Source organism: Scardinius erythrophthalmus (assembly GCF_964197995.2).
Source record: "Scardinius erythrophthalmus genome assembly, chromosome: 14".
Classification (NCBI taxonomy): domain Eukaryota; kingdom Metazoa; phylum Chordata; class Actinopteri; order Cypriniformes; family Leuciscidae; genus Scardinius; species Scardinius erythrophthalmus.
The window spans coordinates 17,169,554-17,186,400 of NC_138234.1; the positions used below are offsets into that span (position 1 = coordinate 17,169,554).

The 16,847-nt window shown below is 39.7% G+C and overlaps 1 protein-coding gene across 1 annotated transcript; it reads left to right on the forward strand.

Annotated features, from left to right (window-relative positions):
* Positions 1-493: 493 nt before the first annotated feature.
* rad54l2 (RAD54 like 2) lies at positions 494-16,734 on the forward strand. The gene is made up of 22 exons (XM_081384285.1): positions 494-634; positions 3,291-3,463; positions 3,670-3,922; positions 5,478-5,590; positions 5,678-5,791; positions 6,704-6,939; positions 7,038-7,220; positions 7,298-7,431; positions 7,779-7,975; positions 8,066-8,408; positions 9,224-9,401; positions 9,480-9,704; positions 10,166-10,284; positions 10,436-10,545; positions 11,027-11,126; positions 11,212-11,417; positions 11,495-11,670; positions 12,530-12,726; positions 12,803-12,981; positions 13,075-13,164; positions 13,246-13,335; positions 14,291-16,734. Exons 2-22 carry the CDS (start codon positions 3,343-3,345, stop codon positions 15,229-15,231), a joined length of 4,305 nt encoding a protein of 1,434 aa, XP_081240411.1. The 5' UTR covers positions 494-634; positions 3,291-3,342; the 3' UTR covers positions 15,232-16,734.
* The last annotated feature ends 113 nt before the right edge of the window (positions 16,735-16,847 follow it).

Genomic DNA, 16,847 nt, shown 5'->3' on the forward strand with positions numbered 1-16,847 from the left:
ATTACATGATAAGTTATATTGTTTTATAATTATATAATATAATATTTATAATAAAACAGGCTCAAGTAAAAAGCCTTCAATATAGATTATTTTAAGTATTTACACAACATGTTCCTTAACATTGCAGTTTTATAATATGCTTCCTAATTATATAATAAATTATATAACATGCACAAAATATACTGTTTTATATGTATGCAATCATTTCATATAATATTTAAACCATCAAAACGTGTGTATGTACTAAATATTAGAAAGATACATGCCAAAATGACAAATAAATGAAAGTATAAGAATGTAGGCTAAACTGTGACTGACAGTCTTGTCTGAAACTTCCTTTTGTAAGTCATCCAGCCGGATTATTCTAGGCATTTACACAACACCCCACCTTGTTGTATTTACTTTTATGCAACCATCTAAGTGGTTATGAAACACTCAATGACATTCAGCCCCCCGGACCGTATGAAGAGCGGAACCATTAGACCCCGTCGGTGCGCCTGGACGGGCGTTTGAGGTCGGTGCTCGTGCACAATTCATAGTTAAAATAAAAGAATCAGTGAGTATTACTAAAAAGAATATTAACTCTTCAATGAACCACAGCTCAGCCGCGGGTTCCTAAAAAGGGTGTAAAAAGGTAAGACGTTGATTTAACACCGCACGCGCATGTGTAAGTGGCGATGATGTGTTGTGTCAGTTATATATCGGCAGAGTTAGCGCGGAAGCTAACGTCAACAAAAGAGAGCATCGCGCGCTCGTGCTAATGCGCTAACAGCTAGCGCGCTCGGTAGGCTTGAAACAATGTCGTGTTTTACACATAACGCGTATAATGCGATACTAAACATCCAGATGTGCTAGTCTAGCGTGGTTTTGTGCTCATATTGTGGACGTTGGGTGAGTTTTCAGGCTGGTTGTTCTTCTCTTAGCGGCGCTGCTGGTCAAGTACAGTTATGTAAATGTGCCTCATTCACTTCAGTCCACGAAAGCGCTTTGAAACATTTCTGTGTGATGTACGATGTCAAAATACGTTAATATATACCTAGTGTAATGAAATATGATGTGGGTTCGTGGTTTTATATGAAGATAGCGGTGTGTGTCAAGCGCAGGTTCAGAATAATCTTCACGAGCTTCAGTTTCATTTTACACACACAGTCACTCTCATAATGCAATGATGGATTTAAAGGGCTATTTAATCAAACATGTTTGGGTTGGTTTCTGTGCTCGATTTCTATGTAAATTAGAGATTAGAGAGAGTCGAGATCAGTGGGTCTGCAATGCTTTGCTTTGTGTGTAATAAAGTGATAAGATAGATATAGGGAAATACAAATATGTAAAGCTGATTAATACTCTACTGAATAGATCTGAACAGCTTCCAGCTGAATTCAACATCTGGTTTCATTGAAAGTCATTGTATTTCAGCTCTTTTTTTGTTGTTGTTGGAACAGCTGTAATGTAATTATAATACAATAAAATACTATTCATATTTTATCGTATCTTAAAGTTTATAATAAAGTTTTATAAATCATGCATATACACAAAAACCATACCATAAAAACAGTCTATGACTGAGGAGGACTTGAGTCCTGTAGCCACTTTATGATGCTTTCATTGTCAGTTTTGATGTTTTGACAGCGTCCGACTTCATTCACTTTCAGTTTACAGGAAAAAGCACTTTGGACAATATTAATTTTGTGTTTCATTAAAGTTCTACGGCTTATAATGAGCGCTGTATTGACGTTATTGCTTGCTTGAACTGAAGCGAAGCAAGCGTGTGTGTCTGAAGGTGCAGGTTGTTGTGGAACAGGCTGTGCTTGAGCTGTACGGTGTGTGTGAATGTGTCAGTGTGTCACGGCCAGCGTGGCCTACATTCACACACACCGCTCGCTGCCTTCTCTTATATAACCCTGCTTATGTAAGCAGGCCTGAATCTCTTGCTCCCTTCTGTTTTTTTCTTCTTCTAGTTCTTTCTGTTTCTTCTCTCAACACTTTTTTTGATTGGAGTTCTGTGGTTGCTCTTTGTTCTCCTGTTCTTGAACTGTTTTTTTGTTTTTTTTTGAGTCGTGATTTTGCTCAGATTTTGGTTAACGCTGAGAATCGGACAGTTTAAAGTGAATTACACAACCCTGAATTCTGTGTTAACTTTGTGTGGTAGTTACAATATTTTGCTTTCATTTACTAGTTCAGCTGAACACGAACCATAAAGTGTTGTGGGTGACCATTTATTTTGTTTGTTTTTATTCAGAGATTGAAATTCACAAGTTTGGGGCCAGTTCTGCATTGCTATTGTACTGAATAGTTTTACATACGTTGATCTGATTTGTCTGTTTTTAATGCCTTAACGTTTCAGACTTATTCTATGTTGTGGCTGTTGCAAATTTAGCTGATTTTATAATGTTGTGTAGCTTGCAAACATAGATTATTGTGCAAGAATTATTTGCAATAGTCTTGAAAGCATCAGTAAGAAAAGAATCACGTGTCGACTTCAAACTTCAAACCTTTCGCTTTGTTTTTCATTGTATGCTATCATTTTTCCAGTAGGTTTATGATTTATTTTTTAGATTTACTTCATTCATAGCTGTATAATTTCTAGCTTGTTGCAAATTTTCTTTTTCTGCAAAAATAATACTTTTTTGCTGAACAACAAACAAATGTTGTGAAGAAAACAGATATTTAACCATATAAATGCATCTAGCAAATATAAAAATTCATTGCTAAAAATTAAAACTGATCATTGATTTATTTTGTACCCAAGCAACATTTATTGCCCATTTAAAAAAAAAATAAAGATATTAAAAGTTACTTTTTTTTTGACAAGGCAGTTAATAAATGGAAAATATACGCAACAGAAAAAGGCTGCATTTATTTGATTAAAAAAATAGTAAAAACAATAATATTGTGAAATTATATTACAATTTAAAATAACTGTTTTCCATTTGAATATATATTAAAATGTAATCCTGTGATCAAAGCATCATTACTCCATTCTTCAGTGTCACATGAGCCTTCAGAAATCATTCTAATATGATATGAGTTTTTTTATAGTTGTTTTAGCTGTTTATTATTTGTGTGGAAACGGTTATACATTTTTTTTCAGGATTCTTTGATGAATAGAATGTTCAAAAAGCATTTATTTTGAAATAGAAATCTTTTGTAACATTATAAATGTCTTTACTGACACTTTTTGATCAATTTAAGGCATCCTTGCTGAATATGAATTTCTTTTTTAAAAATTGTACATTCTCCAAACTTTTGAACGGCAGTGTCTAATGATATAATGTGTGTTTGCTGTTCAGGTGGTCTGAATGAAGATGTGTAAGTAATGCTCTTGGAGACCCAGGGGACGCCATGTCAGAAGAGGCGATCTCAGGGAGCGACCTGGAGCCCAGCCTTAACAGCGAGGAGGAAGAGGAGATGGAGGAGGAAGAGGATGGAGAAAATGATGGGGATGATGAGGAAGATGCAGGCGGTGAGCATCTTTTCAATTCATGCCAGCTTTTTAACCATTATTTTATCATGCAAATACCTTTTTGAGTTTGAACTTGCATTGATTAATACATTTAAAAGCATCAAGCTTCTGTCTGGCATCATCATCATCATCATCATCGCTAATGCGTGCGCTTGGCTTTCTGGCTGGAAATGAATTATTGATCGCTTGGTATTTTCTCTCAACAGACCAGCCCGAGAGCCCGGAGGCCGAGGATCAAAGAGATCCGGCCAGCCCAGCACCTACCTCGCCTAATTCTAGAGACTCAAGCCCTGACCGCTTGTCCCGGCCGCCCTCCCAACCCTCGTCCACCTCACAGACGTCATCACGGCCCGGCTCTCAACCCGCGTCCAGCCCGGACAGCCGCAGCAACACGTCTGCCAACAGCATGAAGAAGAAGTCCAAAACCTCCAAACCTGCTCACTTGAGGAGGAACATCCGGTATTGAGCTTCATTTAATAACAGCGTGCATTAGGCCCCGCCTAGTTTTATAGTGCCTTTGTTTCCGGGAAGTAGTTCATTCTCCCATACATAAAGGTTCCAAAAGGGTTTTCACACGCCATAGAAGAACCATTTAAGAACCTTTCAGTGGACAGTTCTTTAAAGAACCATTTTTTCTTAGTGTGAAGAACATTTTAATAATCCAAATAACCTTTTTCCACTATAAAGAACCTTGTGTGCACTGAAAAGGTTCCATGGATGTTAAAAGTTGTTGTAAACATCAGTAACAAAAAGAACCTTTATTTTTAAGAGTGTGGGGATTTTGTTAAGGCCCGTACACATCGGGACGAATATCGGCGCGCGTTATTCGCCAGCGTTTTTCAACGCGTTTTTTGTGTTCACACCCAAGTGATTTTCGCTGACGATGAGCCGAGTGAACATGCAAATTCATTCCCTGACATTAGATGGCGCTTAATACCACTCCATAACAGTTCTCTTTTATCAAGATTTTTGTAGTTGCTGTCGCGTTTGTCATAGTTCTTTATGTTCCGACACCAACGAGACCAGCAGCTCTACATTCATCTTGCCTTGCATCTTCCTAGTCTTATTTCTTCCCGGCAGTGTTTAGACGCTACTTGGCATATATCTTCTTCGCCGTTACGCATGTGTGCTCGGCAAGACCGTTTTGTGTTTGAGCGCCCCCAAGTTGTGTTTTACTGTAACTTCAGAAGCTCCAGACACGTGAACAAAAGCGCCAATCTCATTGGTCGGATGGTTTTTGACGCGGCGCGTCAAACCAAAAAAACAAACCCGAGGCGTTTTTTAAAAAATGACGCTTTTACGCGTGGCGTTTTTCGCGTCGGTGTGCACACTCACATTGGCGCCCTTTGTTTAGTCACGAGGCGTTAAACGGCGGCGAATATCGCGCGCGAAATTCGTCCCGGTGTGAACAGGCCTTTAAAGCGTTATTTGCCATGAACCAAACCAACCGGCTACGCGGTGAATCACAACATTATGAACTTTTGATTTGAAGCAAAAAGTGTTTGGATAAAAAGAGACGTTGATTACTTAACTGTGTACTTAACGGCTTAAGTGAAGGAGAGAACTACAATCCCCTGAAGCATTGAGAATGACATAATCAAAGTAAAAACAACAGTGAATTATAAAATGATTAATATATTTTAATTATGTATATATACATATACATATACAAATATATAAGTATTTTGACAGCTTTGCGAGACTGACTCGATCACTTGGAACTAAAGAGCTATTTTGGCGTGATTTGCTCGCCACAACTCTCTGATTAGTGGAATTCTTTGTACAGCATTATGGGACGTTTTTCGTCACAAATTCCACTGTTAAACACAATTACACACTGTAAAACCAGACACGCTAAGCATCACACAACAAGAAATTTTGATCATATTCTGGGAGGATTCGCCCAGACACTGAATCTCATTGGTCCAAAACCCGCCCTGCTTGTTTGTTGATCCCTGTTACACTTATAATAAAGATCATTTATCTAATTGCATCTCTCCCCTCCGGCTTGCAGGAAGCTCCTCACGGAGCATCAGCTGGAAGCGGGAACCAAAGCCGCCCAGCAGGAGGAGCTTGAGAGACGGCGGCGTCTCGAACAGCAGCGGAAAGACTTCCCGCTTCACGCCGGTGAGACTCGGCTGTTCCGCCCGCTCCTCCTCTTTCACCGTTTGTAATGTACTTAGTTAATTGGTTGTGTTGTGTCGCTGCTGTCAGATCTGTCCACTGCAGTGCCGGGTCTCAAACAGGAAGTGATCTGTCTGGACAGCAGTGGAGACGAGGGTGAGCCTAAAGAAGCCCCGCCCCCTCAGCTACCTGACCTCAGAGATGGTAAACTCAACATAAACACACTGCAATATAAAAGAGTATTGTTATTTATATTAATGACATTTTTATTTATTATTATTATTTACATACATTTAATATTATAAGGATTTATATGATAAATATGCAAAATATATTTTAAGCAAATCTCAAACATTTATTATTATTTATTTATTATCATTGTTATTATAATGATATATATACTTTCATTATATACACAAAAAATGTGAGAAACAAATGAATGAAATAATAAAAATAATAATGTTTATTATTAAATATGTATTATAATAATTGTTTTGTATATATATATATATTAGTATAATATATATTACTTTATAATAAATGTTTAATAGTTAGTAATGATAATAGCAATAATATATGTAAATAATAAATTGTGTATATATAACATTTATTATATGTAATATATGTTAATTAATAATAAAAATAAAAATATATAGGTAAATAAATGTTTAATTAATATATGTAAATAATAAAATAAATTCATAATGAAGAAAAGTTATTACAAAAGATATATATATTACATTTTAATGTTGTATTGCTTACATTATATACACAACAATTTAGTATATTTTTTTATAATAAATGATTAATAATTTATAATAATAATGGTAGCAATAATATATATGTAAATAAATGTTTTATGTATTATGTGATAAATGTTTAATATATATGTAAAAAAAAAAAAAAAAAAAAAAAAAAATATATATATATATATATATATATATATATATATATAATACTATTTACAGTTTATTATTTACATATGTATGTGTGTATGTATATATATTTCTCTGAGTGAAAAATAAGTCTTAAAAAAATTAATAAAAAATGTCTTCTAAATTGATCTTGCAATGAGGTTTAGGTATATTGATGTTCCTTTCTGTTCCATTGTTCCAGATGTGATTGAGTTGAGTTCAGGTGATGAAGATGCCATGCGGATAAGCAGCGAGGAGGACAACCACGAAGATCGCTCTATCACTCCCGGCCCGGAGGAGAGTAGCGGGTCTCATGTAAACGACGCCATCAATCTACCGGATGCCCAGGGAAGGGTGCTGGTCAATATCAACCACCCTGGAGAAGAGGAGGACCTGTTCCTCGCCCCGCAGCTCGCCGGCGCTGTTAAACCACACCAGGTTCACACATTATGCCATTAAATTAACATTTTTCCAGTATTTTTCTATTTTAGTTGGACATGGAATCCATTTTCAATGTCTCTCCCTTTCTCTGTCAGATCGGCGGCATCCGTTTTCTGTATGATAACCTGGTGGAGTCTCTTGAGCGCTACAAGAGCAGCAGTGGCTTCGGCTGTATTCTGGCTCACAGTATGGGCCTGGGCAAAACCCTACAGGTCATCTCCTTTATCGACATCCTACTGCGCCACACTGGAGCCAAAACTGTCCTCGCCATTGTACCTGTGAGTGGCGTTTTCAGGGATTAGATTAAATACTAATGTCTGAGGGGTTTGCGTCTCATCGTTCCTCTCTTCTCCAGGTGAATACACTACAAAACTGGCTGGCTGAGTTTAATCTCTGGCTGCCTGCTGCTGAGTCCCTTCCCCCCGACACAGATCCAGCCCAGGTTTTACCTCGAACCTTTAAGGTTCACATCCTCAATGATGAGCACAAGTATGAACGCCGCACCAGCTTTTGTGCTTCATTGTCATAGTAAATAATGTCACATGGCTATATAGGATATATATAGGCTATATATTCTTTATGCAAAACATAATTATACAATAAAAAAAAAAAGTGAGATTTACCTGCAAAAAGGAAAAACAAATCACACTATATGTTTGGGATCTTTGTTGTCAATGATTTTATGTTTTTTGATGATTTAAGAGTTAATGAATATCTGTAGTTTTGCTAAAGTTGCTAGCAACACTAAGGAACTCACATACAGATATTGAATGCACTATAAGTTGCTTGTAGCATCTTCTGCCGAAATGTTCATGTATTTCGTTCATTTGGACCAGAACCACAGTGGCCCGGGCCAAGGTGGTGGAGGACTGGACTCGTGGCGGAGGGGTGCTGCTAATGGGCTATGAGATGTACCGCCTGATGTCGCTCAAAAAGAGCTTTGTGACTGGCCGCAAGAGGAAGTCCAAGAAACCCGCGGGTCCTGTAATTATTGACCTGGACGAGGAGGACCGTCAGCAAGAGCTCATGAAAGGTCTGTCGGGGTTCTGCGGGTGGAAACTGCATTGCATCTACTTCAGCTGTGGTCTAAAACAAATGTTCTTGTCTCGTCTGTGATCTTCAGGGATTGAAAGAGCGATTTCGCGGCCTGGTCCGGATGTCGTCATTTGTGATGAGGGTCACCGCATTAAAAACTGTCACGCCAGCACCTCCCAGGCCCTGAAGAACATCCGGTCACGGCGACGGGTGGTTCTCACCGGATACCCACTGCAAAATAACCTGATCGAGTACTGGTGCATGGTGGATTTCGTCCGGCCCGATTTCCTCGGTACACGGCAGGAGTTTAGTAACATGTTCGAGCGGCCCATTCTGAACGGTCAGTGTATCGACAGCACGCCACAGGACGTCCAGCTCATGAGATACAGGAGCCACGTCCTGCACAGTCTGCTGGAGGGCTTCGTGCAGAGGTGAGTTGTTGTTGTTATTAATTAGAATTTATTATTGTTGGTTTGTGAAAATATATTATTATTATTATTTACTTATTATTGTTAATATTAGATTTTTTTAAATTATGATTGTTTATATATAATTATTATAGGTTTTGTTTAGATTTATTTTATTATTGTTTAATTATTATTACTATTATTATTAATAAACATTTAATATTTACATTTATTATTAAATATTTATTTTTTGTTATTTTAAATAAATATTTAATTTGGTTTACATTTATTTGTTATTAAATATTTATTGTTTACATGTATTTATTTAATATTTATTGTTTGTATATTATTATTACATTGAATATTAATGTTTGTTTGTAAATGGATTGTTTATATTTATTATTATTAATAATAATAATTGATATTCATTATTGTTTACATATAATTATTATTATTAAATGTTTGTTCTTTTATTTAATATTCTTACATTTATTTTATTATTATTACATTTATTAACATTTACATTATTCTTATTGTTTTAATATATTATATCTAAGAATAATAATTCTTTATCACAATTTTTGCTTATCAAGTAAATATAAGTTAAATTTTTATTTACTAAATAAAAGTACTTTATTTATGTATCCGCTGTTATATTGGAGAGACCGTAAGCTATAGGGGCACGGGATCAGGAAAGGACCATGAGGCCGGAGGCAAACTCTGGTTGCCCAAAGAGCTGTTGCGTTATAGCGGAGCGCTGCCCGCAAGGCTATGGCTTCGACTCAACCGTTTTTTTAGATGGACCAAAAATCAAGCTAAACTGTTTTCTACCTTCGCAGACGAGGTCACGATGTTCTCCGGGAGCAGCTGCCGCCGAAAGAGGAGCATGTGATTCTGGTACGACTGTCTCGCCTGCAGAGGGCGCTCTATACGGAGTTCATGAACCGCTTCAGGGAGGCGGGAAACAGCGGATGGCTCGGACTCAACCCGCTTAAAGCTTTCTGTGTTTGCTGCAAGGTATGGAGACCCCAAACACACCGTCTGTTGTTATATAGTGGTCGATGTGCTCACATCTGTATTTTGTGCGTCCTGTAGATCTGGAATCATCCAGACGTTTTGTACGAAGCTCTGCAGAAGGAAAATCTGGCCAATGAGCAGGATCTTGACCTGGATGACCTCAACTCCACCAGCGGGACCCGCTGCTCCGCACCGGGAATGAAGGGCAAGTCGTCTGACCCTGCCAACAGCAAGATGGCCATGGCTCTGGGACCCCTGAACCCCTTACAGGAGAAAGCCAACCAAGTCATCACCTATGAATGGGTAAACAAATTTTTAGCCAAATTGTCCAGCCCTACATACAAGCACAGTGAAACTGTTTTTTTTTTTTCTAAATTTAAATCACAATTTCTTTACTAGAAAAATCACAATTAGATATTTCCCCCAAAACTTGCAGCCCTAGGACACATTGTGCACTTTCTCATTTGCCTTAAGCAGTTTATTTTTTACGTATAATATTAGCTAACTTAATACTCTTCGTCCCAAGTGAGACATAAGGCCGCAATATTAATTTAGTTTTCATGAACATTTTACATCCTGTCTTTTACATCCGGTATGTAAATGTTACGGTTGCTCATTGTCTTTGCGAGTGAAATGAGAAACAATGCTGCCGTGCAAAGCTGCTGAATAGATTTGAGTTACAATCGAACAGTTGATATGTCAATGTTGGTGGTTATATGTTAATGAGCTCATGGATATGATGTCATTTCGTAATCTCGTTTTAGGCAAAAGACATCATGACCAACTACCAGACGGGTGTTCTGGAGAACTCGGCCAAGATGGTTCTGCTTTTCCACCTGATTGATGACAGCGTCAGCCGAGGAGATAAAATACTTGTGTTCAGGTGGGAAATCTATGTTTGTGTGACAGTATACAGATGTTTGCCTTTTTATCTGGAATCTCTTCTTCAGCATCCTGAACTGTCAGTCATGCTGTTGTTTTACGGTTACGTCAATGCTTACACTGGCTCATTTATCTGTGTGTGATTCTTACAGTCAGAGTTTATCAACGCTCACAGTCATCGAAGATTTCCTGAGTCGGAGGCCCATGCCGATCCAAACAGAAACTGGGGGGCACAACTGGGTCCGGAACATCAATTACTACAGTGAGTTATTAAAGGTTTTGATGCCAAGTACCAGGTAGCTGAGAATTAAAAATAAAACCGTTACTTTTTCGTTACTTAAAATAAAATAAACTTATTTCAGCTAGTTGCCAAGGAAGTACTAAAATAACTAAAACTAAATAAACTAAAACTATAAACAATATTATTTTATAAATAAATAAAAAATGAGAGAAGAAAAAAACAGCAAAATTACTAAAACTTTAAAATGAAAGTGAAAATAATTCATTCAAAATATTAACAAAAAACTAATAGTATTATCAGTGATACTAAAATAACACTGCCAAGGACCCCCATATACAATTATCCCCTCCAAAGTACCCTTTTTGTCATGATATTGTCTACACGCCCATATTCTCAGCCTTGTTTTAATTTCTGTGTCCTGTAGATCAACTTCGCCTAAGGTTTGTCATGGTTTAGGGTGTGTATATTTCGTAAATTCACCTTGTTTATGTCTCCTGTGCAGGGTTGGATGGGAGCACATCATCTTCAGAGAGAGAACGACTCATCAACCAGTTTAACGACCCTGCGAACAACCAAGCCTGGGTCTTCCTGCTGTCCACCAGGTGAAGAACTTGCACGTTTGTCAGCATGTTCCAATATTCCACAGATAATGATGAGGTCTGGACTAACAGGCTGCTGTATTTACAGGGCTGGATGTTTGGGGGTGAATCTGATTGGTGCGAATCGTGTGGTAGTTTTCGATGCCTCTTGGAACCCGTGTCACGACGCTCAGGCCGTCTGCCGCGTGTATCGCTACGGCCAGCACAAGCCTTGCCACATCTACAGGCTAGTGTGTGACTTCACACTGGAGAAGAAGATCTACGACCGTCAGGTGTCCAAGCAGGGCATGTCTGGTAAGAGAGGGCGGAAAGGTGTGTTTTGGGTCTCAATGTTGTGAACAGTTCTGACGTTATGATTGTGCGTTGGCCAGATCGAGTCGTGGACGATTTGAACCCGGTCCTCACCTTCACGCGGAAAGAAGTGGAGTCTCTGTTGCACTTTGTAGAGGAGGAGCCTGATACCAGCCATTCAGAGCTGGTCCCTAGTGAGGAGATGGAGATCGTCATTAAACAAGCCTGTCTGTTTTATCCACACCTCTTAACCAAGGTAATTTCTTTGTCTGCTTTCCACACCAGCCGTTATTTTTAAAATGTGACTATTCTAAAAATATATTCCGAAAAATTCCGAATCCAACTGTGTGAAAGCTTAGCTCATGAATATTAAGTAGGTTGCACTGACATAGCTGTCTTTTTTAATCATGACCAGCTACTGTTGTACAATTCCGCTATTCTGGGAAAATGCTGGATCCTGCTATGGTGCAGAATATGGTTTACGAATATTAATTAGGTTGTACAGGCGTGGGTTAATAAAACATTTAATCTCATAAGCTAATTTTTGTCTGAATTCCGTTCCAGTAAACATTTATCAATTGAAGTACTCTAGACAAATTCTAAATCCTACAATAGCGAAGGCTTAGCTCATGAATGCTAATTGTGCTGAAGTTGCTTCGTAACTTCCTGGAGTGTCCAGTCATATGAGCCGATTTCTACACCAGCTTCTTGTCCGAATTAATCTATTCCAGCAAAATTCTAAATCCTACAATGGTGAAGGCTTAGCTCATGAATATTAATTAATGTGCTGAAGTTGCTTTGTAACCTTCCTGGAACATCAAGTCAAATAACCTTATTTGAATCTGCAAATGTTTATAAATTGAAATATTGTAGATCCTACTATGGTCTAAGCTTTGCTCATGAATATTAATTGGCTTTTGCTTGTGCTTATTCATAACCTTCCTGGAGCGTCCAGTCACATAAGCTCATGTTGATCTGGATTTCACACCAGCAAACGTTGATAGATTGAAGTATTTTAAACAAATACGTTGAAGGCTTAGTTCATGAATATTAATTATATTGTGCTTCGTTTGTCATTCAGTCACCTATACTAACATCTCTGTTTTTCACACCAGCAACCATTCCATCATGAGTCTCTCCTGATGGACCGCAAGGATTTGAAACTGACCAAAGCAGAAAAGAGAGCAGCCAAGAAAAGCTATGAAGATGAGAAGCGGGCGTCTGTGCCGTATCAACGGCCCTCTTACGCACATTATTACCCGGCTAGTGACCAGAGACTCACCAATATCCCTGCCTTTAGCCAGAGGAACTGGTGGGTTCAAAACAGAAAAAACATGTTCTGTTCTGTTTAAGTCTTAGATGTTTGCTTATCCAAACCTTTTTTTCAGGCGGCCCCCACCTCATTTAGAAGAGAAACCAGTCGCAAGCGTGAGGCCAGTTCAGTCCACGCCCATTCCCATGATGCCCCGCCAGGTACCCATGGGCGTCCCCAGTTCAAGCACAGGATTCCCCGTCAACTACCTGCAAAAGGCCGGCGTTTACGTACAGCGCGTCGTCACCACCACTGGTACAGACTTTTCACTTGTAGTGCATGCTACTTCTTGCTGTGTTTGAGGTCTCTCGGTTTGTTTCTTCATGGTTTCATGTCTTTGCTTTTCAGATATTGTGATCCCAGGGTCAAACAGCAGCACAGATGTCCAAGCCCGAATCGGTGCAGGGGAGAGTATTCACGTTATCCGAGGATCCAAAGGTACCTTAGAAAACTGTTGAGAATGTTTACTGTACTGTAGGTCAGGTTTATTTGCTTCATATTCTGTCATTTGCGCTGCAGGCACATACATAAGGACCAATGATGGGAGGATATTTGCCATCCGCTCTGGAAAGCCAAGACCATCTGAAGGAGCAGCCACAGCTTCTAGAGGTGTACTAATTTACTAATTTGTAATTTAGCAATTCGTCTGGCATAACCTTAAGGCTGAAGACCCCAGTTTATAGTCTGTTATTATGTTATTATGTTAAGTCAGATGTGGGATGTTCCTACTTTTACATCTCTTGCTTCCAAACTTTTAGTCATTTCTTTGCTTGACACGGTCTTGAAACAAAATGCCAGATCAAAGATTAACAATTATTTGCAATACTTTTTTTATTGCACTTTTCAGCAAGTAGATAGTTCTGTAAATTCTGACTTGCTTGAAAAACACCATTAATGTGCTCAGTTCATCTGTGCACATTATTCCAATTAAAAATGTTTCGTATGCCTTGATCTAGAGGTCTGTATGGGGTGGATATTTTAGTCTCTTTCCTGCAATATTATGCCCTGTATATTTTGTAACGCTCCTGCCCACAACTTTCATGTTTTGTCCCGCTTGTAAAAGCATGCCGGTAGAGGCAATAGGAAGGTGCAGAGTTCTGCACGTGGGTACCCGACAGGTGAACTGCTGATATTTGATGTAACGGGTGGAATAATATTTACATTGTCATTTGCGGTGCGGGTGCAGGTCGGGAATCAATAGGCACGGGCGGACTGTATATAGCCAATAGCCAAGACTTTTCGGTACCCACTGATAGGCTGCTTCTTTCAGTTGGTCCGTGCTTATTTGGGTTCACGCTGCGTAGTCTGAAGACCGTAATTACAACGCGATTTGAAGCGCTAAGCATTGTAGCCAATCTTTGGGTCTTTATATTTTGTGGTACTCCATTGCTTGGAGTTTATGTACGTGTACAGACCTCTACCTTGATCAAAGTTGCAGAGTTGATTTGTTGATGGATCAATCCTTTACTGGGGATTGAACCCACAATCTTTCGTTGACCATTCCAGATCTTTACCCATTAGTCTACATCAACATAAACTAACAAAATCTCTTTCTTTCTCACAGAGGATTCCGGCCCTTCCTTGCATTCTGTCAGTAATGGTCGTGCGTCTCCTCAAGAGCCGAAACGTTTTACCCCTGAGGCTCAGCCTCGCCCTTCGCCCCAAGACAGCCCCGAGCTCCTCCGAGAATACCACAGCAACAAAGAAAGCATTTCTGCAGTAGAGAACTTACCGTCTTCGGGAACACCCGAACCCTCGGGAGCGGACAGACCCATCCAGCACCCAGTTCGCGTCACTGACCAGCACCGGCAGCTCAGCAATGACATTGCATCATCTATGGATGTTCAAACTTTAAAGCGGAAGCTTTTGGAAAGTCGGACATCCAAACAGCCTGGTGGCAAACGAACCTCAACGCCAGCCGGTGCACCCGGGAGTTACCCGGGATTTCCTCTAAGCAGTGGGTTTGGGTTCACGCCCATGGGGCTGAACCCTGCCTTGCTGGGTGCCCTGGGTCACATGACTCCACCCTCACTTGGAGGCAGGTCGCACCTCCTACAGCAAGCCGGTCAGGCTCTGGGCGACCTACATGCAATGTTCCCCACTGAACCGCTCGGACTTGGCCCGTCCAACAGCACTCTTTCCTCGAGTTGTTCGACCAACACCACATCCTCAACCCACGCTGGAATGCTGGCCTCTTCTTCATCCTCTGTGCCCTGTTCGTCATCGTCCTCCACTTCTTCCTCGCTCCCACCCTTCATGATAAACCCTAGCATGGCAAGCATGCTCTCTAGCTTCCCGGTACCATTTTCCCAGCCGCTGTTCGCAGGATCCCTACACCCCAGAGGCCTGTCTTCTACGCCAACCTCTGCCTCCAACTCCTCCAATTTCCTCTCTTCCTCCGGCCTGCTGGGGGCAGCATTCAGCCGCCCCGACACGCACCACTCGCTCGCGGAAAACGGCGGGAGCAGCTCGGATGACGATGTCATAGAGGTCATGGGCCAGTGATCGCTGATCGGCTGCTCCAGACTCCGTAGTTCCGAATGGAAGAAACCTATTGGATGGAGCTGAAATTATATAAATCCAAATGCTGAATATGCATGGAGTGAAGAAAGGCGATTATATATTTTTCTTTACCGTAAGGGACCAGAGCACAGGGCTAACTTGAAGAGCCCTAGTCATATCTCTCTCACGAGGGCCTAGACACTGAACTGACGAACTTCCCTCAGAGAGATTACTGAATCAAACTTAAATGTGATTGTCTTTACAGACTGTTTGCATTCATAAGAGATGACTTTAGAGATACTTAGCCGTTTGCTAGACCTTGTAGCATCACTTGGAATGAAAAACAAAAAAAATATGTGACTTTTTTTTAATTATAACTGTAAGTACTACTATTACTTTTGTAAACGGTGGTCCTACATGAATATTCATAGTCGTTTCGACCATTGAAAATCGCAGACTGGGCAACTGGGGGAATTCATAACAGTCGAATCGTAGAGCGACAGAAGCCATGCCTAGCATAAGCACCGCCGAGACCTTTTTGCTTTCCTTTGAGAAAAAAAAAAAAAAAATGACAAGGAAAACCTTACAAACTCGAATGTATTTTCATGTTAGCCTTTAAAATTTGGTGGAGGAGATGTAAGTTTAGTGCGTTTAGTTCGATATTAGCCTTAAAGCAGACAAATGGATCTGTGTTCTTGTTCAATTGCGTAGCAAACAAAATCATTTGTCGTTATCCATGGGGATCATCTTACGAATGTGTAGACTGTTAAGCGAACCCTACTAGCCGTCATTTTCTAAATTTGCGCTTTGCATCATCTGCACGGCCATTCAGTTTCATCCGTGTTGGGGCCACAGTCATGACCAAAGTGTTCGTTCGGCCATTTTGAAAAATTTGATGTGTTTAACATTTGTGTTAATGTTGAAGTGTATGCGCGCTGGTTGACCTGTGACTGATAAATCCCTCAGCCAATAACACTGTTCATTCTCTGTGCCTATTAGAGCTCTTTATTTTGACTCCTCCCACAGTCTGCTTTCTGATTGGCAGATAGCCGTGTCATGATCTTTGGCCTGAGTCTGCAGACGCTGTTATATATATACAATGGTGTGCATTTGACATGTGATATCTTTTTTTTGTTTTGTTACATCTTATGTATGTTGTTTTCTCTTTCAACTATGTACAAATGTACCAGAAATATTTATTTATAATGCTGAAGAGTAATTCATTTTCATTCTTTTTTTTTATTTTTTATACATTTTCAACCTTTTTTTAAGGAGAAATAAATCGCTCTATTAGAGAGACGCAGGGTTTCACCCAAACCCCCACCCCCACCCCCATAGGCGAGTTCAAGACCACGATCTGTGAGCGATTCGGCAGTCGGGACCCACAAACACACGTGATCCCATACAGACGCTGTACCAGGAGGTGTCCGCACGTCATCTCATGTTCCCAGCAAAGGGAGGAGTAGATTCAAATGACATTGTATTTATTAAACATTGTTTTAACATAAAAAACTTGACTCCTCCTGTATTCAGGATAATGGTTCTCACAGCTTCCAGCAATTTCAGCTCGACTGAAATTGTGTGTGTGTGTGTGTGTGTGTAAATATATATTTTATATA